The 27,962-nt window shown below is 38.6% G+C and overlaps 1 protein-coding gene across 1 annotated transcript; it reads right to left on the reverse strand.

Annotated features, from left to right (window-relative positions):
• Positions 1–69: 69 nt before the first annotated feature.
• Positions 70–27,920, reverse strand: LOC146462609 (kelch domain-containing protein 3-like). Its single transcript, XM_085085448.1, has 17 exons — positions 27,763–27,920; positions 26,988–27,121; positions 26,237–26,312; positions 25,136–25,224; positions 24,383–24,529; positions 23,392–23,443; positions 22,767–22,867; positions 21,899–21,984; positions 21,089–21,167; positions 14,263–14,348; positions 12,867–12,966; positions 6,605–6,635; positions 6,105–6,195; positions 5,391–5,491; positions 4,702–4,786; positions 3,212–3,316; positions 70–1,635 (listed from the first exon to the last, which is right to left on the reverse strand). The coding sequence occupies exons 1-17, from the start codon at positions 27,822–27,824 to the stop codon at positions 1,516–1,518; spliced, it is 1,545 nt and encodes a 514-aa protein (XP_084941574.1). The 5' UTR covers positions 27,825–27,920; the 3' UTR covers positions 70–1,515.
• Between the last annotated feature and the right edge of the window lie 42 nt (positions 27,921–27,962).

The following is a 27,962-nucleotide window of genomic DNA, read 5'->3' on the forward strand; positions in this document are numbered from 1 at the left end:
GTCATCGATGAGGTTTACAGAAACACAGTACAAGAAGACACAACAAAATGAGCAATGAGAGAAGCTCCATTTCTTGTTGTTTTTCCGAGTTTAATGAACACGTTAGTCTTTGTGCTAAGCACCAAAATAATTCATATGTCATCGATATCTAAAAATGTGCATTCCACTCGGAACACAAGACCGAAAATTGACACAATAGACCTTTTTCATAAATGGCGGCCGATCTATTATTCTTTTCAATATATGTTAATTAGCCCTACTAACCTCATTTCAGAGTAAAAATTCTTTTGAATTTTGCACACGCTGACGAGGCTAGTAAGGCTAATTTTTATGAAAACAAAAGAATAATTTATCGGCCGCCATTTATGATAAAGGTCTATGAGCCTTTTATTTTGAACTCACTGGATGTGTTGTGGTGTAATTGATGCATCAATATTAACTGAAATTATTAAAAACTGGACCATTGTACAATCCAATTCCAGGGATTTCATTGGCTTAGCGGCCATAGAATATGAGCCATTATACCATGCCCGAGAAATAGCGACCATTAAATTGTCCTCTACTTGTTCTTGCAAAGTAAAATCAGCAAGATCAAGCAATAATTCAATTGTTTTTAATAAAAAAATTATTCCACTCACGCTTGTTGGATACGAAATGATTATAACCAACTCGACGCTACGCGCCTCGTGGCTATCTATCATCCCATATCCAACGCGCGCTCGTGGAATAATAGGCCATTTTCATGATGGCGTCATTTTACTACAACTACCAGAATTCATTTCGATTTCCTTTTCAAATTCAGATTTTGTAATCCCAGTGGACAGCAAAGAACAATAGCTCTAATAAGCATGAGAAAACAAAAACCAGAAGGATTCTGGTAGTTGTAGTAAAATGACGCCATGGTGAAAATGTCCTATTGTTAACTATCTAAAGATGTAACTGAATTCTCACAGTCAGCATTGGGTTTCTAAGAAGAAGTATTCCGAGAGTGGAATGCACTTATCTAATCTGGTTTATAATTATCTAAGGACTTCTTCTTTCCATTTTCAAATCTCTCATATTTATTTTAGAAAAAAAACGTGAAGGCCAAGTAATACGGGCAACATTTTCTTGCTACTCGTCGCGCGAAAGTTTGTTGCCCATATTACCACCTCAGCGCGCAACAAAGTTTCATTTTGCAAAAAGTAGAAACAGCGTCTACTTTCTGCAACATGAAGATTTGTTGAGCGCGCAGGTTTGTAATACGGGGAACAAACAATCACAATTTGCAAGGCAATATTTGTGACGCGGCAAGTAGTAAGAAAACGTTGCCGTATTAGTTAGCGTTTACAGCCATGCAAAAAAAATCACGTTTACTAGAACACACCATTTTTACCAAATGCAGTAACGCACGTGGAATTCTTCGATACTTCCAGATTCCTTTCGGTATATATTTTGCCCGGGGTATATCAATAACGGGGGTTGGGGCGGGGATAAGTTAGGAGAAATCTGGGAAGGAATTGAATTTTGTACAATTTAGCTGGAGCCGTTCATTAGATGACTGGCTCCGTTGCCGAGTTTTTCAATGGCTTCAATTTTCTCGTTGAATTCTTGTGTTTCTTTTCGAAGTTTTTCTCGAGCTTCATGAAGTTGTCTCTGTCAAGAAAAAAGGGTAAAGGATAAAACGTCGCCATCAGAGAAGAAACTACAACTTGAGGAGAAGAGGACGATTTCAGGATTTACAATCGCGTTTACGACAAACGGTAAACGTGAGGTTCGCGTTTACGTTTTCTTAAAAAAAATGAGTTCATACATGAGAATGGTGCAAAATAATTCTGGCCTTTGATGCTAGCGCAAAACTACTCAATTTTACCATAGTTACTTGAGGGACTGGTTATGAAACCTTGCCATGAAAACAATGGTGCTGCAGTTTATGTTGGAAGGGCCGCGATCCTGCACATTCCTTTGTTTTAACGTTCACACCACAGTTGAATATCTTAACAAAAACGTTTCGATTGGTCAGTTGCCCCAATACATTCCAAATTCTATTGTTGTTTGTGCAGGGTCAAGGACAAAAAGGCTAACAAAAACGTATAACAAAGAAGTTTGTCAGGTTTCATAACCATGGCCTTCAACTAACTATGATTTTACTGAGAAACTGAGAACAGCGAGCGGCAAATGAAGGATAAACATGGTCCCGTGGTCATTTCTGACGTAATTCTAAATCTGTCTATTGTTACAACGAGGCTTGGAAAATTTAGATAATTGTTAGTTGAAAATCGTTGGCTAAACGTGACAAACAATACTTGAAAAATTGCAGAATTGTTTTTCTTCAATGCTGACCGGAGTGTCGACCCTTTCCTAAGGGGGAGGGGAGAGGGAGGGGGATGGGGAGGGGGGGGGGTAAGGGAAGGGGAGGAACCACAGTTGAAAATCTCAGTTTTCAGCTTTACCCAATCCGGTTCCTACAGCTTTAGAAAAACAAAATGTAAACGAGAAATGTCCATGTAAGCAACAGATCTCATAACGTATTAGCGAGGCTATAGGACTTTCGTTTCCTTTCTTCTTCATTCATGGGGCGAATGCGTGAAGCGAGTTTTGTTTCAAAAGAATTCATTTTAGAGGGAAAGCACAACGACTAGTAAGGCGTCTTTCACACTCTTATTACAGCGGTTTCCAATTGAGTGTCGTAAAACCAAAACCAAAGTAATCACTCCGGCCAATCACAAAAGATGTAAACAACACAACGAGCCAATCAGAATTCGAAGCAAATACATGTAACCGGCGCCAAGCGCGGGAAAAGGCGTGCGGCCAAAACATGATTGGTTTTGGTTTGAATTCCCATTGGTTGAGAAAGTGGCGCGAGTTTTGTCAACCAATCACAGAGCGTAGTAATGCAAAACCAAAGCTAACGCGAAATTACTTTCGACACTCAATTGAAAACCGCTCTATGGTGTAAAGGCCAACTAATACGGGCAACATTCTCTTGCAACTTGTTACACAACAAATGTTGCGTTGCAAGTTGCGATTGTTTGTTCCACGTATTACCACATCCGCACGCAAAAAGTAGAAACGACGTCCACTTTTTTCAACATGAAAATTTGTTGCACGTGGGGTTGGTGATACGGGCAACAAACTATCGCAACTTGCTACGCAAACTTCGTTGCGCGACAAATTGCAAAAAAAATGTTGCCCTTATTACTTGGTCTTAAGTGTGAAATGGTGACAATACCTTTTCCAGTTCCAATTGCTTCCTTTCTTCTTGAAGCTCTTCTTTCCGTGAACTTATCCATTCCTCGTTCTCGATTCTGTGTTTGTCAATCATCTCTTCAAGTTCCTAAGGTGCACAATGTTGAATATATTATTAACTCGTATGATCGTCGGAGACGCAAAAACGGCAATTTTGGGTCCAAGTTTTTGTCGCGGATATAGAATTTCAGACATGATACACGAGGGAGGTAAAGCCAGTGTATTCTATTATGGTGTGACAGAAACGGAATTGCAAAAAAACCTTTCAAGAAGACGTTCGCACGCTTGAAAGTCCAACCTTCACGTTTTCACTCCTTTAGAAGCTCATAACTTTCAAATAGTCTTGAAACTGCAACATTTGCTGCTGTCACGTGACAAAAGAAGTTATGATTTACCACTACTAAAAGTAGTCTGAACACATCTCATCTATCTCAAGCAAGGCGATTCGATCCTTAGGGTTGATCAAGAGAAATCTCTGGAACTGCCCCAGGAAAGTACGTGAAACGGCCTACACCAGCACCGTCCAACCCAAACTGGAGTACGCAAGTGCCTCGTGGGACCCACACTACAAAAAAGATATCTCAACCTTGGAGAGAGTTCAAAGAAAAGCTGCTCGTTTTTGCCTTCAAAACTTCTCCAAAACAGCAAGTGTGACAGACATGTTACCTGATCTGAAATGGGACACATTAGAAACAAGACGAAAGAAAAACAGATTGACTTTAATGTACAAACTTAGTCATGATCTAGTAGACATAAACACAGAAGAACACTTAATACCAAACAGTGAAGTAAGAACACGCAACAGCCATGCTTTTAAGTATAGAATGCCAAAAGTTTCTAAGGACGTCTTTAAGTTTTCCTTTTTTCCTAGATCAATAACCGAGTGCCGGAACTCACTGCCCGCTGACTTAGTAAATTGCAAGTCATTATCTGATTTTAAGTTAAATTTAGGAAAGCACGTGAAATGAGTGAAGTAAATTATAGTAAATTATAATTTCGAATTATCATCTATTTTTTGTTATTTGACACATTTACTTTTATTCATCTTACACATATGTACATATATGTGTATATATATGTATATTTTATTTTAGCTTTTATTACAGTTGATGTGATGTCTTACAAGATTTTATCAACTTAATAAATGTAGATGTAGATGTAGAATAACACAATCATTTGACTTAGAACCCTTTTCAAGCTGAAAACTTGGACACAAAATCTGCTTTTCGGAAATTCCAACTTTATTAGCTTAACACATCAATGTAAAGCGTGATCCGTCAGCAAAGTGACAATAATGATATAATTCCATCATCTGCCATTCCAACATACCTACAAATTTCCAGCGCTTGCAATCGACTTCAGAAATGTGAAGGTAAACACCTCCGACAGAAATTTGGCTCATGAATTTATTCATAGGCAAGGGACAAGCGCGACCTTAAAACGTGAGTTTTAAGCAGGCAAACCAGTTTTTACCTTCTGCTGTTTCTCGTACAATTCAAGGTGAGCTTTCTTCTCCTCGCGAAATGCTTCTGCGGCGTTCTTCAGTGCTTCCTTTTGCCTTAAAGCAAAAAATTGAGTAAAAGGACTAGTCGACTAACGGCAATACTAATTAGAGCGGTTTTCGAATGAGCGTCGTAAAACCAAAAGCAATGGTATTTACTTTGACCAATCACGAGAGATTCAAACAGCGCAACGAACCAATCAGAACTCGAAGCAAATACGCGTAACCGGCGCCAAGCGCGGGAAAACGCGTGCGAGCGAGATGGCACGAGTTTTGTTAACCAATCACAGAAGGTAGTAAAGCAAAACCAAAAATTGATCAAAACAAACGCGAAATTACTCTCGGCATTCAATTGAAAATCCGCTGCATCTTGGACTCTCTTGAACAAAATCATTGGCAACTGCGTACATTCGGAGATATTCTACACGAAATTGCCACACAAGAATTATACGCCAAAGTCGCCTACTTTTAACTGAGGTTCTAAGCTTTGCCTGGAAGCACGTCTGACTTCGAAAACAATAAACCACGACTTCGGATGTCTTATACTCTGATTAACAAGGCATTTAGCCAATAGGAAAACTCGCGTGTTGCAACCTTCATAACAGTTATAATACGCGCTATAATTTTGAGTCAGTCGGGCAGCAGATAAAATGTTACTTACGTCTCCAGTTCGGCGAATTTATTTGAAAAATCTTCAAATAACTCCTCCACTCTTTTGACAAACGACGCCTTTATATTGTCGAAGTCCTGAGGCTTGACCGGCTTGCAAGAAACAAACAGACACGACATGACATTTTTAAGGGAGTTTTGTTTGGGAATAGGCCATTTTCATGATGGCGTCATTTTACTACAACTACCAGAATTCATTTCGTTTTCCTTTTCAAATTTAAATTTTGTAATCCCAGTGGACAGCAAAAAACAATAGCTCTAATTAGCATTAGAAAAGAAAAACCAGAAGGATTCTGGTAGTTGTAGTAAAATGACGCCATAATGAAAATGTCCTATTGGTATTGGAGTTCAAATTTTCGCCATTTTGAAAAAAATTTCATATTTCAAAAATATGCTCAGGTAATATATAATTTGTGCTATTCCAGGCCAGTGACCGATTTCTAACAACTGCAGCAAAATACCGTAAAATTCCGAAACTTTCGCACAAGTCCCTCAAGAAAATCTCTCATATAACCCCTCTCCCCCCACAAAAAATAATAATAAACAGAATGATAAATAGAGGCAACCGCAAAAAAAATTTCAAAAATTTAATGGCGACGCCACCTGAACATTCTCTTCAAATTTGCTTATAGTCAATGTTGCTTAATTTATTAACAACGAAATTTTTAAAGTGGAGTACCATTGTGAAACTAAAAGAACCTCATACCTCTGTTACTGCAGGGAAGATCGGCCTGTATGGCGCAGGTACTGGTATTGACAAGTCATAAATGGACGGTGGACCTAGAATGTCGCTGGAACTAACACGAACAAGATGGTTGCGATGAGTACATTTACGTCCGCGCTACAAAGTCAAATATATTAGTGTAATGTGTTTCTTAAGGACTAAATCCTTCAGATTGCGGTTGCATGCAAATATCAATGCTTATTCAACCCCAGCCTCGTTCCCTCCTGGGATTCAACTCCAGAGGTCATGAGAATTAATGATATGATCACCCAAGCTGAATTTTCTTGATATGTTAATGCCTTCTCCTCAGTACTTTTATAAGAAAAGGTTGGGGACAATATAGGAGAATTTAAACTATCTGACGCGGGCCCTTGACACAGCCTTCAAGTAAAACATGTACGAATTTGGGTCGGACAAAACTCAGAAAACTCATTGTTATTTTCAGCTCTGAGTGATTAAAAAACGAGATAACACAAACGTACCTCGATTGAGATAATGACAAACTATCAGTTCCTATGAAAATAAATAAATAAATAAATAAATAAACAAAACAAATAAATAAAAAATAAAAAATGCCAAAGACTTATGTCATGTTAGATGTATTTTTTCGGTCAGTTAAAAAAAGTAATAAAACACATCTAACATTTATTCACCCGGCTTAAAACATAACATCACATTTCTTTCACATACACCACACATCGACATTCAAATCCTAGCAGTATGCAGGACATTTGTCAGGTGAACCTAGTTTAATGGCGTAGCTCCTTAAGTCTCCTGTAGCTCAGTGGTATAGCATCCGAACTAGTAATCAGAAGTCATAGGTTCGACTCCTAATAGGGGCACTCGGAGTTTCTTTGTCCGAGTACACCAGGCTTTATAAACGAGCCGTTCCGCTTTAAAAGGGCAAGCTCCTCCTTCATTTCACACCTTTGTGGGCGTGAGATGCAAATTTAGACGCTGTTCAATCGTGGCAAGTTTTTGACTCAAGCGTCATCTTAAAAATATGTCTCAAAATTTTATAATATCACCACAGCAATATAAGATATCAATTTTTTAATTTGCTTAACGAGGGTTATTCTGAAAACTAAGCCAATTTTATCGGTAAAAGCCGAAGAAAAAGGTACATGTTGTTTGTCAGGATCTGTCAGTTGTTTGATTGACAACTAAAGGTGAGAATGGCCCAACCAGGCCCCTTTTATACCGGAAATTCCTGTTTAAAACATCCAATCATATTTATTCCACACAAGGTGATGTTGTTTTCATGACGTCACAATTTGAATCGAACCAGTACAGATTAACATAACATAACATTTTAGACAGTGTTGTATTCCACAAACTCAGCCTTGTAGTACAAACAGATAATTGATCCATGGTTCCTGCGCGAAATTCGGGACAATTAATTTTAAAACATTACTTGAGGTATAACTCCCAAATACCCCTTGAAATTACCAAATAATTAACCCAATTACCAAATAAATAAATTAGCTTGTTTTCATCTTTGATCTACCGTCATACAAAGCTTGTAAAACGTAAGAGAAACAACAATAATATTGGAAAATAAACAGGGAACCGTGAGGATCACCTACTTCTGTTTTTCTTAAGGTTTAAAATAATTCAAGTACAGTACAATTTTTTAAAACGTGAGATTGAAATGACTTTGAAATATGCTGCTTCAGAAAATTCTGAGTTGGGCCAGCAACGTGACTATACTATCACGTTTTTTTTTTTCACACCTGTGAACTTGGTTGGGGTGAAGAACGGGCAATTGAGAGATGCTCTCTGCGACAAAACTACTTCAGTTTTTCTTCAGGTTTAAAATAATTCGTATACAGTACAATCTTTTAAACGTGAAGCGACTTCTGAAAATTTAAATGGAGGAGTGCTTGCAAGCTGCATTGAATAGTTCTACCGGAGAGGTCAGGTGCAAGGCTCACCGCACCGGGGTAGGGTGGAGAGGACATTAAGTAAAAGGTTATATAACTGGAGATCATAGAGTGCTTAACGTTCTGAGTTTGTGAACCAATTTTTAAGGTTATATAACTGGAAGCAACGCGCAATTGAGAGATGTTCTCGCTCCTTAACCATCTATGGACATATAAAGAGAACCGCACCTCACGTTTTTGAAAATAAAACGTCGCTATCTATTTGAAATCCCATTTTCATGATTGTAACGACGAGTGCAGTTGGTTTCTCTGTGCTGCCAATATGCTCTCAAAACGACAACCACCACCAATGCTAGAGGTTTGTGAATTCTTTCAGCAAAGACGTGAATACATGTGGAACGGTAATAAGGGTTACAGGTTCGAGGAGAATCCTCTCTATCAGCGAATATTAGCGAGGAACCGCTATCGAGACCATGAACACGTAGCGTTAAGAGAAAGCACAAACCATTCCGCTCAAGAACAGCTGCCATTCTGTGGAGACAAGAGGACCCAGTCGGCCAAAGTTGAACGCCTTTCAAGACCACACAGAATGCCTCGACGTCCTTTCCACTCTCACATGGCGGGATGTCCCACAGATGGACACGGTGACCACAGCAAGCAACGAAGCGGTGAGCCGAGTAAGAGAAAAGATTCAGAAAACATCGCCGAGAGTCGATCCGCCAATCCTGAATGTAGCTTAAACCGTGATAGCAGGCCAAAATGCGCGTTAAATTCCCAAACGGCGAATGGTGATTGCAGGGAACGAAAAGCCAGCGACCGGTGTATGCAGAGCGGTTCTGAAAACATCACCGTGCGATCAGCGGGGAAAACGGCGCGCCCTTCGCCACCAAATCGAGAAGTAGCGAGTTTAGAAAAGATTACCGGGAAGACAGGCAACAAGAACACCAAAAAGAGTTATCCAAACAGCATGACAACGCCGATTCAGGAATCATCAGGATATCCCGCAAGAGAACCTAGATCACGGCAGATTGAACAAGCTTCGCCACATCCCACAGTTGAAATAGGATCGGGACCAACTGAAGGAACCTCGAGAAAACCCGCAAGGGAAAGGAGACGACCACCCATGCAAGAAACCTCGGACCCACTCGAGAAGGAAACGAGATTAACACTGGTTATAGAAACCTCTGGAGAGCCGGACAGAGAAATGAGATCACACCCCACTGCACAAACCTCGGGGCACCCCGTAAGAGAAAAGAGTTCAGAAAGGAGAGCGGGAAGAATTCAAGAAATCTCGGGATCTCCCGCGGAATCAGTAGTGATTCAACAAAGCTCAAGCCTAAAGGCAAAAGAAACACGCGTGCAAGCGATAGCTCAGATGGAGAGTACGTTCCATGGACAGTGTAAAGGCAAGGCCCCAAGAAGTAACCATCGCACTGGAAGGCAGGAAGACAACGTAAGTGGCCAGATTCGTACAAGAAAGCAAGGGATGTGTTTTGAAACAGACATCACAAGGGCTGAACGAACCTTTGTCAGAGTCTTAAAGAAACGTTTCTAAGAAAAAAGCATTCCGTCCTGAAAGACAGCCAGCCCACGGTTTGCTCTAAAACTCGCGTCATGTAAAGTTTTAATCAGTGACAAAAGCGAAAAAAGAATCTAATTTACGGAAACCTTGCTATATCCATCTCGGTTCTTTTTCGCCTAAAACTAAACCGATTCACCACGGCCGCCCTTTTACCAAGGCCATATTTTCAGATCCAACGATATCCCTAACAACGAGGTATAATAATCATAATAATCATAAAACTTAAGAATTCTGAATCTTAAGGGTATCTACAAACTTCAAATAGGAAAATTTATGTTTCAATATAAATATGGCTTACTTTTTTGTAGCTTCAATAACATGTTTTTGGTGACACGCCAAGTGCATTCCTATGGCACTAGAAGTTCGGAGCTTTTTTATTTACCACAAGGCAGGACCAATATTAAGAAAGTTTTCCATCAGATTCCAAGGTCCTATTTTTTTTAACTCTCTTAGCCTTGCAATTCGAAATGCAACAAGTATCGCTTCCTTTTGTAGTAAGCTGAAAGCATTCCTCTTAACATAAATATACATTTATACATTTTGTTTATTTACCTCTGCTTTTCACTTTCATTTTCGCTTTTTCTAGCCTAACTATGATTAGTATGACCATGTAATATATTTTAAGATTTACTGTAGCTCTGCTATTGATTTTGGTCCCATGTGTAACTATGATAATACTGCGTTCTAATTACTTCACTGAGGGAGCCCATTCCTTTTAAGCCTGGTGGCTTCCCTTGGGCTTTCTCGCCATTAGTGTTTAAATAATTAGACAAGTTTTTTTTCTTGCATTTGTACAACTTATGGCAAAACAATAAACTGAACAGACCATTTCCGAGTTGCTTTGAACCTCATTATGAAAGCGAGGTTAAGTGCAAAGTTTTTGTTATGAAAATTAGTTTTCATTCATACGCAAACAAAACTAATTTTCATATGAAAAGCTTTGCACTTAGCCTCGCTTTCATAGTGAGGTTCACAGCAACTCGGAAATGGCCTACTGAACTGAACTGAATAGTTTTTGTAGCAGTGAATTAGTGAATCACTACTGTATTGTTTGATTTTCGTTGGTTTTATTGAAGACAGGAAATTTTAAAGAAAAATTGATATTTCTTTGTGGAAATAAATTTTGCTATAATTTATTGAATAGTTTATGAACAGCTGAATTTTACGAAGGACAGGTTTTCAAGTTACTTTTAACCAAGCAATTGTGTTACGGCAACACATTGCAAGTTTTTTTTTTTTAACCTGTCTTCAAACCTCGCAACGCGTCGCCGCAACAAAATGTTGCGTCAAAAATTGTCGATAAAAGAGAGATTTAGCATCGCATTTACGTCAAACGGCAAACGTCATCTTACCGTTTCACGTTTCATGTAAAATAGCGTGAACCTTTTGACTTTAGTTTTAAGGCTAAACTAGGAAACATTGTTGCGGAAACATTGTTTTTTGTTATGTTTCCGAGGTGGCTAAACTAGCGAGAAGCAAACAAAATGTTTTGCTGCCCCGGTGGCTAAACGAGGAAACATTAGGGCCATTTATACGGGAGAAAATAAGACGCGTCGTATTTAAGACGCGTCTTAAATAAGACGCGAACTGTACCGTTTATACGATCGCGTCCTGCGTAAGACATGAAAATCACGTATAAACGACCCGCGTCTTATTTTTGATACAGCCCCGTTTACATGCCACGTTACCATTAGCAACCATGCTAATTAGCAATGATTTGCAACAACTTTTCATCTGTACCAATTGCGAAAGGATAAACGTTGAATGTAAACAAGAGTGACAACAGAAGTAACTTACACCGGCGCCTGTAACACAATTGTCCAGCTCTTTGGCAATTGCCCTCTCTTTGCAAATAAGCAGAAACTCCTTCTCTTCCGTGGTAGTCCACGTATTTCTTTTTTGCTGCCGGTGTTGCTGGTGTTTTTGAACACTGCAAAGCGGACTGTGAACACTGCGAAGCCATTTTGCAGAGCTGAGAGCGGTCAGTGACGTGTGTCATGACGAGTCACTCGCTCTTACGCATGCTCATTTGTAGTTCACGTCTTATTTAAGACGCGTGTACCATTTATACGAGGAAGTTCACGTCTTATTTAAGACGCGACCAAGACAAGAAGAGCTCAAGCTCCTGTTCCAGAGTTAGACGCGTCTTATTTTAGTCGCGTCTAAAATAAGACACGAACGCTTATTTTGTGCCGTTTATACGATCAGCTCGCGTCTTATTTGAGACGCGTCTTGAATAAGACGCGCCGTATAAATGGCCCTATTGTTTCGGAAAACAGACGGTCGCACATGCGCATAATAACAAGCTGGCTTTGTTGCTAGGAAACATTTTTAATGAGCAGTACTGGAAACTATTCAACATTGCTTTCATGGTGGCTAAACTGGGAAACATATGTTTCGGAAGCAAAATTTGTGTCCGGGTAGCAAAAATGCTTTTGACCTGAGGCAAAAACATTTTCTTGTCTCCGAGCAGCAAATTTTGTTTCCGCAACACATGTTTCCCGCGCGGCTAAACTGGTAAACATTTGCCTCCGCAACAGTGTTTCTGCAACAATGTTTCCTAGTTTAGCCAGGCCTTTAATTTTGCGAGTTTCGAAGAAGCTGTTTTGCGACTCACTGTGGTGAGTTCACGAAGAAAAGTGCGGTAAGGATTGAGTTATGACGGATTTTTAAACATGAAACTTAATTTGTCCTACTTGTTTTCAACAATTAACGACTTATATGTATAAGAAAAAAAGGAAGAAATACTTACGTAGTTCTCACGTAGACGGCAAACGCGAAATAGCCTGTTTTCACGTAGAAACGGCAACCGGCAAACGCGAAAAATGGCGGGAAAATCGTGGTCATGTGGTCATGTTGGCCGTTCGCGTTTCACGTATACGCGATGCTAAATCTCTCTAAAAGTTGTCACGTGTAACATCACAGTAGAACGGTTTTCAATTGACACTGTCGTAAAACCAAGTTACCACTCTGGCCAATCACAACACACTTTAACAGCGCAATGAACCAATCAGAACTCAAGGCAAATGCTCGGCGCCAAGCGAGGCAAAACGCGTGCGAACAAGTCAAGATTGGTTTTGGTTTTGCTTCTCATTGGTCAAGAAAGAGGCGCCAGTTTTGCATTGTTGACCAATCACAAAGCGTAATAGTGCAAAACCAAAGCAAACGCTTAATTACTTTCGACACAATCGAAAACCGCTGTAGTGAGGTTTCTTGATTGGATGTAGGAAACGTTTTCGTACCTCACGCTTCTGTTGTACGTACATTTCATTAAATTACCTGTCATTTCTGGAGGAAGATGCTTTAAGGCTGCACGTGTTTGTAAAATGCACACATCATTAAAGTCCTTCTGGTCATTCATTCCACCAAAAATTACGAGCTGGAAAGTAGCAAAAATAATCCTGTTAAAACATTGCTACTTCAGAATTTCACTTTAACAGCGAATATTATTATACACAACCTTGTTTTTGGCAATGAAAAGGAAAATCGACTTTCTATCATGAAAAAAACAATAGAAATTATTTGAACGTAAAAAACGGATTTATACCGCTGTAAAAATGCCATTGTATGCTTTGCTGTTGATAATTAAATAATAATAATAATAATAATAATAATAATAATAACAATAACAACAACAACAACAACAACAATAATAATAATAATAATAATAATAATAATAATAATAATAATAATAATAATAATAATAATAATAGAGCGGTTTCCAAAGTAATTGCTCTGGCCAATCGCAACAGATGTAAACAACACAACGAGCCAATCCGAATTCGAAGCAAATACATGTAACTGGCGCCAAGCGCGGGAAAACGCATGCGGCCAAATCACGATTGGTTTTGGTTTGGATTCTCATTGGTTGAGAAAGTGGGGCGAGTTGTGTTAACCAATCACAGAGCGTAGTAAAGCAAAACCAAAGCAAACGCGAAACAGATTTTTGGACAAATGCCTGAATCTGATTCTAATTTTTGAGCCTGCGGAAGAAATAAGGTAAATAGTGACCACCTTTCACAAATTCATACATTGCTCTAACCTCATACTCTCTGAGTTTATTTCCAGCATTAACCAATGTTACTTAAGCTCTGGTCAAACGGCGCATGATAGTCAATGATAGTTGATGATAGTTAAAACTCGCGCACTCGTTTGACCACCAACTATCATGCGCTATCATCAACTATCATTCACTTTCAGCGTGTTCAAATTCTTCATGATAGTTGATGATAGTTTTTCCCGTTTGACCACGCGTATGATAGTCGATGATAAATTTGTCGGTCAGCTGTTTTCCGCTCTCTTCGCTCCCTCTTCCTTCTCCTCTTCCACCAGCGCTCTCTAGATTCATTTCCGTTATTTCTTCTAGCAACTGAAGGAAAACGAAGCAGGCTGCCACCCTCTTTCGCCGCGAAAAATTCGTCCGTCCGTTAGGGGTAAAAATCTGATCGTAGCACATCCAAGGGAAAAAATTTTGATTCGAAGAATCAGGAGTTTCGAAAAATCGAGGGTTCAAATAATCGAGATTCCCACTGAACTTTGCAAACTAGTGAGGAGGAAAATGGCAGGAGCCAGCAAAAATGGAGGCAGAAACTGGGTTCAGAGCGTTCTATCCCCCTGCACCATCTGTTTAGGTTATTAGTCCCCAGCTCAACTCAAGGCCGGGTGAAGTCATTACCTGCCCATAAATTAACACTGCAGTGTGTCCCAGTCTTCTCTCTGGTCCAGTGCCTCCACATTGGAGTTTCTTCCATTTTAATTTGGCTGAAAGCAAACAAAATGCCATCTTGATCAGCAAACAACCCTTCTGCATTATTTTACTTTCAACATGTTATTTTACATAAGCCACCACAGTTTTGTCTGAGACCTTGTCAGCTCCTCCCTTGCCATATTGCAAAATGGCTCATTTATTTGAATGAAGTGTATATTAGATTTGGTAGAATGCCCAGTTTCTGAAAATACCCACACCTCCCCCATGGAAAGTCATTGGAAATTCCCATGGGAAGAAGGGAATGGGGTGGGGGGGGGGGGGGGGTTAAAAAGCCTAATATTTTAAAGAAATGTATGAAGCTAGAGGGGTGAGGTGGGGGTGGGGTGGAAATGTGGGCATTTTCTGAAACATCACTGTCAATAAACTTACTGAAAATCAGAAGTAAGAGATTGAGTAACATTACTGGTGCAACCCTTCACAGTGCTGTAGTCCTGGGGGGGGGGGGGGGGGTGGGGGTCCAGGGGTCCAGGGGCTTCTCTCCTATACATGTACAAGCTACATAGGTATGTGCGATGCCAAAGATTATGGTTTGTGAACCACATTGGTCTGAAATAGGGTTTACATTTTAACCATTCTGGTACGAAAGTCTGAAAATGGGCATAGATTTTACAGAAATGGAAACTTGCGCTGCGTTGTCTTGTGTTTTCTTGTGTTGCAGGGCAAAAAACTTTTTTTTTATTCCACTTGTCCATTGGACGAGTAACGTTCAGATTCTGGTTGTCCGAAAGTTAAATTTACTAGTCCGAAATAATTATTAAAGTGAATAACAAAATGTCATAAAAAAACGTAGAAATTTTGTAATCTGTTTTGAACCAAATCTCGAGTATTTATTTTAAGAGTTATTTCAATTTATGTTGTTCTTTGCACTTTTCAATACAACACCATTTCATACAGACACATCTGGGATCACTCACGTTCTTTATACACGACGTGAGAAAATGCAGGAGATCTATGAGGCATTAAAACTGCGATCTAAGATGACTCGTCGATTTTACGGCTTATTCACTGTAGCGGCGTCTGCTCTCACTGGTTTAGCTCGTTGAAAACAAAAGTAATGAGAATGGCTCTTCTCGTGACTCACAAGAGAATCACGGCGAAAATCAGTGGCGGACGATCCATTGATGCCGACATACAGCCGGCTCGCTTTATCGGCTACTGTTGGATACCTGCGGCACACAATGCAGAACATTTCATTCTTCTCCGCGTCAATTTTAACCCAGGGGAATTCTTTTTTCCATGTTGGTTGGAATTTTCGAGCTTTCTTCATATTTTTTCACAGGTTTTATTACTTCTTTAATAATCACAAAACTTGCCACAACGGTAATCGCATCGTTCACCTTGGGTGCTTTCCATTATGCCAAAATTTCCGGAAATTTCGGTCGAGAAATAAATGGAACGCTTCGGTCCTTGTGGAAATTTTCCGGTCAAAGTGGTCCACCTCAAAAGGTGGTCCTCTTTGACCACTGGGTCCGGTCCGACCGAAAATTGGCGTTCCATTTTCAGAAATTCTTGTTTCCAGTCCCGCTCTTCCTCACCACCCAGAAGCCAAAATGGCGGATGGCAATGAAGTTAATATGTACGAGTGCAGTATTTGTAAGTTTAGGACGCAAGATCTGAACAGTCTCCTCATGCATAGTTGCACACAAGGCTCAGGTACAGCACTGCACCTTTATTTGTTATGTCTTTTGCCTTCTATCAGTTTTTGAAGACAGATATACTACTGACTTTTCCGAATGTTGACATGTTTTCCCGCGTTTTTCTCTTTGCAGTATGTGACCCTTACTGTTTTGATAGTCAATGCGAGCTGAATCCAACACCGTCCACTAGTTCGGCCCTGGAAAGATGGGATGACAAACACGTGCGTTTGCTTATTGCAAGCTACATGAAGTTCAAAGACGAATTTGGAAAGTCATCAAAGAAGAAGATTTTCGAAAAAATTGCCCAGGAGTTTAATCTGCACTCCGATCTGATTGTTACTGTCGATCAATGTTTAAGGAAATGGAAAAAGTTAGAGTCCAAACAGAAAGAAGTAGAGGAAAACAACAGTAAAACAGGGAGAGCTAAGAAAACATGGAAGTATTACCAAGAAATGGAGGAGTGTGTAGGTGAAAACCCAAACGTAAAGCCCGTATTCATTTATGAAGCCTCTAGTTCCTCGTCAATGAGTGGGTGTTCGTCACAGGTGAATGAAAATCTCAGCAGTTCTGACTCTGAAGATAGAGAAGGGGACGGAACTAATTCAAAGGGAAAAAGTCAGCAGAAAAGGGTGACAAGGAAGAGGAAATCCCGCTCCTCAGCAGCTGAAATGATTGAATTTTTAAAAGATTACAGCACGAAAAGGGAAAAGGTGGAGGAAGAAAAAATAAATATCCTTAAGTCCATGCAACAAGAAAAGAAGCAGTTTTTTGCAGATTATTTCTCCTATCTTAAAGATTCTAAGAAATAGGACAATACTTTGTACAGTGACTGTATTAAACTTTGTCTAAGTTTGTTTAAGCGAAGTCTTTCACGATCACAGAATCATGATTTAATGGGTTCCTTGGTGATCTCCACAATGTTGTGTTTTTCTTGTTATTAACCCATTTTTACAAAAATGTTTAAAATTCTGGTATTACAAGTAACCCAACCATTGTAATGAAAGTTTTTTAATAGCATTCAAAGGCAAGTATTTGAAGACACCTGAAATACATGTAAATGAACAGTCTATTCATATTAGGCCATGCCCATAAAGTGTTTTGTTTCCCATCAACTCCAATTTAAAAGTGGGTCGGCTGGTCAAAATAAAAAAAAAAAATAAATAAATGTCACAACCAGGTGGGAGTCTGGGTCCAAGTAAAGGCTTCAAAAACACACATTAAATCCATATCTACAATGATAATTACAGCAGGTAATATTAATCTTTGTTTAAGAAATAAATTTTATTGAAATACATTTGTTTTCGGGGAAGAAAGGATGTTGTGCCATTTAATTAACTATTAAAAATGCAATTTTTGTCTTTTTTTTTTTGGTCATTTGGGCGATAGGTAACAAAACTCTTTATAGGCCTAGCCTTAACAGTATAAAGAACAAAAATTTTAAACTAGACAACTGTTTATATTTAAATGGGCAGCCAAGAAGTGTGTGGCAGAAATTCCTAATTGATTTTTGTGAATTTGGCAATAATCAACAGGAAAATGACTTACAGCATTTTACACCCTAATTTTACAGAATACTGTCTCCTGATACAGATAAAGCAATGAGACCTCTTAATCAGACAACTCTTTAATATGTTTAAAACAATAAAAGTCTTTCTAGCAACCTTCAAAAGAAAGGAAAATGGTCATACCAAAATAATCTACTCTGGCGTCACCTTGTGTTTGTCAAAATAAAATGAAATTTATAACTGAAATTATGTTGTTTTTTCTGTCTTTTCTTCACTTGGTTTTCAATCTCTTTCTAGGATGCTAATCTGGCACACATCTGAGTATATTGCAATCTGACTATACAAATAATAATTATTTGTATATGTATACACCCTGTGAGGGGAGCCTTTCTTTTGCTTACTCAATAAGGCAGAATCAAGTGAGCAAAAGAAAGGCTCTGCTCAATAAAAGAGGCCTTGGTTGCAAGGTGACATGTATAGTAGACTGAATGAACTCTAATTACACAAGGGACTTTGCTCATGATAGTACTGTTCTTCACTTCAAACAGCTGCATTTAGGAAACAGCAAAAGCAATATCCACTAAAATAACTTGCTCGTTCAGTAAAATAAAATATAATGTTTTAATGAAAAGGAAGACAATAGTCTGTTGTTGCTTAATGCAACATTCCCATGATGTGCAGCCTCTTTTGTTGAGCTCTCCTTAAGCGTGGGTGTGCCAAACCATGCCCTCCATCATCATCATCATCATCATCATCGTCATCCTCGTCATCATCTTCATCCTGATCACCAAAGTATCCTTCATCAAAGTCATCATGAATCAAACAAAAATTGTGCAAGACACATGCTGAAATTATTATCAACACCATCAGTTCAATGTCTAAGTGATCAAGAAATGTCAGTTTCCTCCATCTTCCCTTTAGCAGCCGGATACACCTTTCCACTGTCTGTCGTACAGAGGAAAGTTTGTAATTGAATTGGCGTTGGTCTGCTGTCAAATGGCCATTGTCTCTAAATGGAGTCATTAGCCACCTGGAGAAAAGAAATTACAAATTTACAAACTAAATGCAGAGTGTTGAAAACTACACAAGATCAATCGATGAATCATTGGTGCATGTAAGAGGAGGGGGAGATGTCAGATTTTGATCATAAATTTTATAAGATGCCATTTGTTACAACACTGCAGTAAAAGTAGACTTTCCCTATACTGCTTCTCACTTGATATTTATTTTAAATGCACTGCATGTCTAGACATTTCTAAAATACAAGTCTGTAGGATGGTGAGATGCAAAGGCACAGCACTCTCAGTAGAGGACTACAGCTGTAGCTGTTTCAGTGGTATTCAATGCCAGCAAAATGGTTCTCCTTTACAAGACCAACTCTTTTCACTGGTTTTCTGTATAATTTAAGACAGAGAGAGCAGTGGTTTCACACATACTAAAAGAAGTCTACCAGTCTGACAAACCCATTTGCCATTTGTGCATTTTACTTTTCACAGGGTATATTTTCCTGTTCATCATTAAAAAACATAGCCCAACCGATATTTGTGAATAACTAAACTTACACATGCAAGGGATAACCTCCATCCCCTAATAGGTGAGTGTCATGGGGGAAGCGGTTGTCTGCTTCAAGGAAAACTGAAGAATTTTGCAACACTCTGGAGTCATGAACAGACCCAGGCCACCCTGCTAGGACATCCAGTAAGACCATATTTTCATCACAAATGACCTGTGAATTGTTAAAGGAAATCTGGCATTAAGATAGTTCTAACAGCTAATTTTGGAGCATTTTGCGGGCTTCTGTTTGTTCACTAAGGTTAGAACTAACCTGTACATTTAGTGAATGAAATTTCTTTCGGCACACATAAACTTCTGGATGTTTTACTGGTGCTCTAATGGAAATGTGGGTACCATCAATCATTCCCATAACATTTGGAATTCCACTTGCTCCTTCAACTGCAGCGGATATCTCCTGTCTGCGTTGAGCTTTGGTGTAAAACAATAACAAAGCATAATTGACTGTTTTTCTAAGTCCTCAGCATGTGAATTGAACCACAACACTTACATAAAAGTTTAAATGTAACGTGAAGGGACTTAAAGGAAAGTTAAAAAGTTAGTGGCAGGGTATTCTAATTTTAGCTACCAATTTGTTTTTTAAAACACTTTTTCAAAACATGTTCGTAATACCGAGGGTGACGGTCCGTGTACATAAGACTTACCGTCTGGCCATTTGATGTAGGTACCACATAGGTCAGTCAATCCACGAGAGCAACGTTTCAAAACCCTATGCAAACTGCTCAGGGTTATGTTAAATCTATCAGCTACTGATCGTGACGATTCTTGGTTTGCCATCATCCAAACGAAGGCGAGAACCTGTTTTTCAGGGGGAATATGTTCTCTCCCTCTATTGGTAATCGGAATGCGGTCCGTATTTATAACTTCTCGGCAGAGTTGTTCAAATGAACCGCGTGAGAGTCTAAAATGGCTTTGAAATTCTCCAGGGGAATACATGTTCACTGTTGCTTCAAAATAACCAGCTACTCTGTTTAGATTCCTACGCATAAAGCAACAAGCTGCACCCAAAATTGGAAAGTCTTCTTCTTCTTCTAACAAGTCAAGTAAGACTTCAGAGTCCTCAAATTCGTGAAGAAGCAACACTTCGTCCGCCATAATGGTCGGAAAGAGAACGCGAGAGAATGGGAACGACATTGCCCAACAATCAATTCGGTCGGACCCTGGATCGTTCGGACGCCGTTCCATTTTACCTTGGTCAGTCCCACTGGTCTGGGACCGGTCGGTTTGGTATAATGGAAAGCACCCCTTGTCTCAAACGAGGTCGTCATTTCCATATATGGTATGTGGATCCCAGTCTTCATCGAAACAACAGAACCAGATATTCTCGGAAAACAGAAGCGAAAACGGGAAAGTTGCCGTGAAAAGAAACGAAACTTCGCGGATCTCAGGCTAGTTTACAATGTCCAAAATGCTTGGGAACTCAGACCTCAGTAGAAAAGAACATCTTTTTTAGGCAAACTCTACTCGTCCCGTAGGACAAGTGCTTTTGGAAATCCACTCGTCCGAGATACGAGAGTACTCGTCTCGGACGGGCGGACGAGTGGAAGTTTTTTGCCCTGCTGTTGTGTTGTCAGTTTTGTTTTGTGCTTGTTTTGTGTCCTGGGTTGGATCGTGTTATATTGTCCAAAAAAAAAAATTGCATATTCTGGTCAGAAATAGGGTCAGGGTTTCAAGAAGCGAGCCGCACTGTGACCAAAACTAAAAATGTGCATTTCCAGAAAATATCCATACTCCCCCCATGGAAGGTTTTTTGTTTTGCATCCTCCCTCCCTCCAGGTAATTCCAATTTAGCTTCATACTTTGCTTCTAAAATTTTGACTCCTAAGACCCCCCTCCCCCTAGCATTTCCAATGATCTTCCATGGGGTGGGTATGGATTTTTTCTGGAACTGTACAATTATCAAGAGAACCCCTTCTCCGAGGGCTGTAGTTGGCTCTTAATTAAAATTTAACTGATATCTAAGTTGCTATCATAATATATAAAAAGGGTCGGTAACACATTCCAAACTAAGCAACTCACAAAGGCTTAACTTGTACACATCATCAAATGGTGTGGTGACCTTTGCTTTGTCATTTGATCCACCAAATAAGTAAATATCCTAATGAGGAAACAGATAAAAGTTCTAACTATAAAGAAACTACAGTGCAACCTCTCCTTACAGACACCAAGGGGACAGGAATAATTGCCGTATTATACGGCACCTCTCTATTACGGACAGTTCACTTGGTCCCTGAGAGACCGAAATCTATATAAAGCCTACTTCTCTAAATGGACAGGCCTCTATAATACGGCAATTGTTCCTGTCCCCTTGGTGTCCGTAATAAAGAGGTTTGACTGTATACAAAAAATTGCATGGATATCACCTTGTGGAAGGGGTGGGGGGGGGGGGGGAGCAGGGGTTTCTTTATGATTTTGAACAGGAAGGCAAGAATCAGTACACCTGGACAAGAGAATTGACTTGGGTATGTCATTTACTGGTAAAAGTTGGTTATTGTTAAAGACAACTGGCCAAAGTTGTGTTTTCAGACAGTCAATTTTCAGAGAGCCTGGGGCTTAATGAAACGCCTCAGGGGAGGAGGTTACTGGGAAGTCTAGCCCTACATAGACAATTATATAATTTATATCCAAGTGTGAACACCTCCATAGGGTTTGTGTTTTTTTGTAGTCTTTGGTCTGATTAAATAGGTTAGAGATTTGGACTATAATAATTATAGTCCAAATCTCTAATCAATAATTATTATTGATCTCACTGGAAACAGAATGTATTTTTTGTTGTTTTTGACAAAAATTAGTGGCAGATATCTTTGCATTAATTATTAGTGTTAGTACCTTGTTATGGTGAGCACAAATTGTGTGTAAGCTTCTAGCATGAGGGAGATGACCCTGCACGTTGACAGCCTCCCATCTTAGCGTCACTGCATTCAATTTACAACATGGAAAATAAAGTAATGTTATTTAAAATAGGTTACAATACAAAATTGATGGATTTTATTGTTGGTTGGTCCATGGCATAAGGATGAAGGTGGTAGTCAGGAATAGGATAGGATACATATGGTTCTAACCAGAATTTACGAGTGGCTACTTAATGTGAAGGCATGTTACCCCCAGGAAATTGTAAAAAAAAAAAAAAAAAATTATCAAAAACGTGGATTCCCAGGCTAGCAGACTGCAATAATTTTTTTGTTAGATAGAACAAAATCCACCCCTCATCATCATCATCATCATCATCATCATCATCGTCATTGTCATTACCATCATCACCATCACCCCCAACACCATCATCTTCGTCATCGTTATCGTCATCATCATCATCATCAACACCAACAAAATTATCATGTCATCAATAGGCTGTTTTTGCAGGTTGCCAAAATTCAAGTCACACAGTGTTGTAATAGTGTAATGAATCATTCCCCTCTACTGGGGCAGCAATAATCCTCTCTCAAAGGCTGTGATTGCTAGCCTGTTAGCTGTTTATGTAGCTTGCAGTCAGTAAACATTTATTGTCCAACAGAATACACTGTACTGTCATATTCTAGGTATGACATGTGCTGTATCCATGTTCTTTGTCTAGATAGCATATACCCAGAAGGGCAGGAGGTCGAAGGGTAATATTACCCCTAATACCAGTAATCTAAACCAAAATTTTGACTGGTAAATTATTTTAAATGCACTTGTAACATCATTTGAAATTTCTCACCGGTATCAAAGATATGCATGTCATTGAACCACAACTTCACTCCTCCACTTCCACCCATGATGTAAAACTTTTCACCAGTCACTGTACAAGCGTGGTCACATCTGAAACCATACATGTAAAAATACATCAAAAATAAATAAATAAATAAATGAAACAGTAGCAAACAAGTTGACAAACAAAATAACTTTGACTAATAAAAAAAGAAAGATCCAAGGCTGTTATTGATTGTAGTGATTTACTTTTTTATTACATGTTAAAAAAACTGTCATGACAAGCACTTCTACCAACTGCAATTTACATATTTTCATGATGTTGAATGTTTACCTGTGGTCAGTAAAGGTGTCGTGGGTGTTGAATGCTAGGTTAACCCTACAGTAACTTAATAGCACTGACTACTGAAGTATTAAGTCATGAGATGCACTTTTTGTTCTGTTTTTTTTTAAGAACCACTAAGTGAGGTTGTTTTCAAGAACTAAGAGAGGTACCTCCAATAACTAATGCGCAATGTTTTTTACAGTATCAACTTTGTTTGGGGAAAATGAACAAGAAAACTGCGTCCGAGAGAACAGCAGAAATCGAGCCTTAAATAATAAGAGTGAAATAGTGTACACCATTAATACTTTACCTGGGTGGAGGTGGTGTTCCAGAAGCCTTTAGAGGGGTCCAAGTTAAGTTCCCTACAACAATGAAAGAAACCAAACTTTATAACTTACAGTCATATAAATGGAGGAGAAACAGGTCACGTTGCAGTGGCTTAGTTTTAATCTTTAGAAGTTCCACTATAAAAGGGCAAGCCCCCCATTCATTTCACACCTTTGCAGGCAAGAGATGCAAATTTAGATGCTGTTTAGTTGTGGCAAGTTTTTGACTCAAGCGTCCTCTGAAATATATATGTCTCAAAATTTTAAATATCACCACAGCAATATAAGATGTAGTTTGTTTAACAAGGGTTATTCTGAGAACTAAGCCAATTTTATCAGTAAAAGCAGATTAAAAAGGCAGATGTTGTTTGTCAATTGTTTACACTCTGATGGTTGATTGACAACTGAAGGTGAGAACGGCCTAGCTAGGCCCCTTTTATACCAAAATACACATAATTATACACACGTGTGCATGTACATGTACACCCCTCTTACACCTGCCCAAGACCTCCATTCCATCCAGACAAAATCGCTAATTTAACATCACATGTTAGCAGTAATTTAATAAGAATGGTGCCTACTAATACCAAAGTATTTTTGCACAGTTTATAACTATACGAGAAGAACAGATCTTAGTGTGGACTACTGGAATCCAGAAAGAAAATTGGAGGTATCGGGGCATTTTTTAGAGATATTATATTTATCGAGCAACAATAAATTATTAAGCTTTATTAAGCTTTATTATCTCTGAAAAATGCATGGTCACCCCCAACATGTTTTTGGATACGAAAAGCACTTGCTAAGTTCTGCTTTCTCTGCATAGTTTTAAACCGCCTAAAGTATCCCCGTATTAGTAGGCAACACCCATAGGAAACCCAAGTATCTTGAGATGCGCAGAACGCATGTGCAGTTAAAAAAGTAGGCACCGTCCTTGATGCTATTAAAAAATTAGCACATGATGTGGAAACCATTTACCTGTATTAAGCATATAAAGAGAATTAGTTGCATCTCCTCGATAAATCCCTCCAAATACATATAACGTGTCTCCCACAACAGCAGTTGAATGTCCGAGTACTTTGGGTTGCCGACCTTGCGTGGGGCACAATTCCCAGGACACAGTTCCTGTAGTGAGGGCTAAGTGTCAGTACAACATAGGAAGCACAACTAATACAGTCAACTCCCTTTATTGCGGACACCCTCGCGACTGCGAGTTAGTGTCCTTAATAGCGAGAGTCCGTAGTAGTGGGAACTTATTTCAGTCAAACGTCTGTAATCTATTTTTGTCAGGGATTTAGATGCTGTCAGTATTATCGGGGTGTCCGTAATAACTAGGTTTGTGTGACAAATATCATAACTGCTAAGATTTTAATGTTCACATGTGATACATTAGCAATGAAAGAAATGTGATCATGGTTGTTTGAAAGCCAATTAATGCTAATCCCTGATTAAAAGTTAACTGGTTACCATCTCACTTCTTAAAATTTTGTTTTAGAAAGCTAATTTTAACGTATTGTTAAAGCAAAGTGTCATTCAAAACTGAAGGGGTAAAAATCTTGGAGAAAACCCTTTGCCGATTAGTAATTAAATAGTACTCATATCAAAGTTCATGATAACACAGGATTAGCTTAATCTGGCTTTGAACAACTGGGCACTGGTGAATTAACAAAAGATGTATAATTTTCAGTCCCTGAACTTCTTGCAAGGTGTTTTCTAGCATGCAAGTCTTACCTATGTCATATGCATATAGTCCTTCTAAGCATTCCTCAGACTCTGGATAATTTGTTCCACCAAATAAATAAAGCACAGAGCCTACAGCACTGAAAATTAAACAAACCATCAGTGATGGAATTTCTTAGGATAGAAAAGAGGTGGTTGTTGGCATCCATACATCTTGAAAGATGGACCTGGTGTTGCATGGCAAAGGGATTATCGCAAAAATCACAAATTATCTGATATAATGTAAGTTCAGCGATACTGTAATTAACAAACCTAGTAAAACGTTTTGTAAGTTGCACAAGCTTACAGTGTAAGTGCATGAGCTAACACACATGACAGTTTGTGGTGTCGTGAATAGTTGGCATGTACTGTTAGTGTAACTGATTAAGATATAAAAACGTATTAGTCTGGCTTACATGTATTTATAATGGGGAGATCTAAGAGAGATGCAAGTGAAGTGTATGTTTAAGGCTCATGCAGTGATTGTAATAAAAACATTTGATAGTTGTACTAGTTGTCGTAAAGTGGATTGAGGGTTGCCTTTTGCTACAACTATCTATTAACCCTTTGAGCCCTAACAGTGATCAGCATCAAATTTCTCCTTGTAATATTAATGCTTCTTCAACCCCTGAGGTCATGAGAATTAAGGATATGATCACCCAAGATGAATTTTCTTGATTTTTTAATAACTTCTCCCCAGTACTTTTATAAGAAAAATAGGGGGACAAGATAGGAGAATTTATTATTTGATATTGGGAGTCAAAGGGTAAATAAATTACTATAACTTTCTGTCACAAGTGTGGCATCCCATTACACTTGTTATAAAATAACAACAAACAATGTTATTTTAGAAACAAAATTAATGTCAAAGACAAGTTAAAAATCAGCAGTAAAAAATGGAGTTTCAGAGTCATCAGGATGCCATTGTCAAGGTTGGTTTGTCAATTTAGCGGAAGCTACTTTAAACTCACAGAATACTTGTTTAAAATAATCATCAGCTTGACAATGGCATTATGATGACTCCAAAACATCAGTTTTTAATGCGAGGTTTTACTTGTCTTTGCCTTTAGCTAGTAAATCATTTTTGATAAGACAATTATGTCAACTTAAAACCTTAAGGTGTGTCCATCTCTGGCACATGGAATGTCTCCCAGCTGCTGAATTCTTTCCCAAGTTACCTGCAATCCAACTAAGAAAAGAAAATATTCCCCATTAGGTCTTCCATGGGGGATTAAATGAAATGAGATATGCATATACCATTTAATCATATTAATTACTTCCAGGGACATATTTTAAAACAAGATGAGCTGGTTTCATGATGTGCTTGTTCACACATCAATAGCATGATGGCATGTAACACAAACAGCTGAGCAGTAATTACTGTAATGCATGTATTTGAGGAAAAGAACCTGCGCTTATTTATGACATCTTCAAGGACATAATGGTTGGCCATGAAAACAAAACAAAAAGAAAAAACAGACAGAAAACAAGCAAACAAAGTAAAAGAAACCAGGAAAAAGGCCACCGCCACCACCATCAACAATGGGTGACATGTATGTTTTGGTAATAAGTTAAAAGAAGACCAAATGTAAAATATAAGACTTTTAACAAATTGACAGCAATTTTCTGGTCTTTAAGAGTACAGACCATAGAGAACTGCAGTCAATTTGGTTTTTACATTGATATGGAAAAAGTATCACAGAAATTGGCTTTATTTTCCATTGAGAAAGTGTGTGCATATTTACATTTGACGTCACTTTTTTTGTCTGTATACTCTTATAAACAAAAGCTACCAGCCATCAGCAGGTAGTAATTTGACAGTTTATTTAAAAAAAATCTACATAGGACAGTACATCTTTCACACCTTTAAGAAGGTACAGATCATTCAAGTACACTGGTTCACTGGTGGAATCACAATGTTGTCCTCCAAAACCACTACCACTGCTACCACCAAAAATATACACCTTCTTATCAACAACAGCAGCTGCATGGCCCTGCCTGGAAAATCAGTGGAAGCTGAATTAAAGTTAACTAAAATTTGTTTAAAAGATGATGAAGTGAAGGACTAAACAACGACAAGAACAACTCCACAACAAAAAAATTCTAAACGTAAAAGTTATACTAAAAAGAGGAAATTGACCAAGTCTATAATAGGAATTGGTTTTAAGAAATGACATTAAATAAATGATTTTCGCATGATATTTTATCATGAGACAAAAACGTCCAACACCACTTGACAATGATTCCTTGAAGGAATCAAAAGCTTGGGCTTGAACATAAATTTTCGATCCTGAAAACAAAACCTTTTTGTTGATATAATATGACAGGATCAAGAAACAATTTTTTCTCTAATTTTATAATTGGTCAGATAAATAATTAATCTAATAAATAAATTAATATAAATTAATTAATAAATTAATAAATAGATACAGGTAACCTTCTCATCCACTACTTCAAATATTTTCCCATTTTTTTATTACTTCTCTCATTAAACTTATAAATCTAGCATTAGATATATATGTGATGTTCTTTAGTTTGCAAATTAAGAAGCTCGTGCCCTAGTTTGCAAATTCCGAAGCTCGCGCACATGTATCTCAGTGGGTCGCGTAAAATAAAAAAAACATATATTTCAACTATACCTCGGTGCGGGGACAGGTCCACTTACTCCTCTTGTCACCCAAGAGCAAGGAAAAGAAGACATTGCCGCGCGCGATCTCCAGGTTTAATCAAAATGCTGGTGCATGCATTTCGAATGTTGTTGGTCTCGGCTGCTCAGAGACGGACGTGCGCAAGGGACACTGGGAAAATAGAGCCCAGGATACGAAAAGCGTATCAGCGG

Source organism: Pavona decussata, unplaced genomic scaffold (genome assembly GCF_977016875.1).
Source record: "Pavona decussata unplaced genomic scaffold, jaPavDecu1.1 SCAFFOLD_186, whole genome shotgun sequence".
NCBI lineage: Eukaryota > Metazoa > Cnidaria > Anthozoa > Scleractinia > Agariciidae > Pavona > Pavona decussata.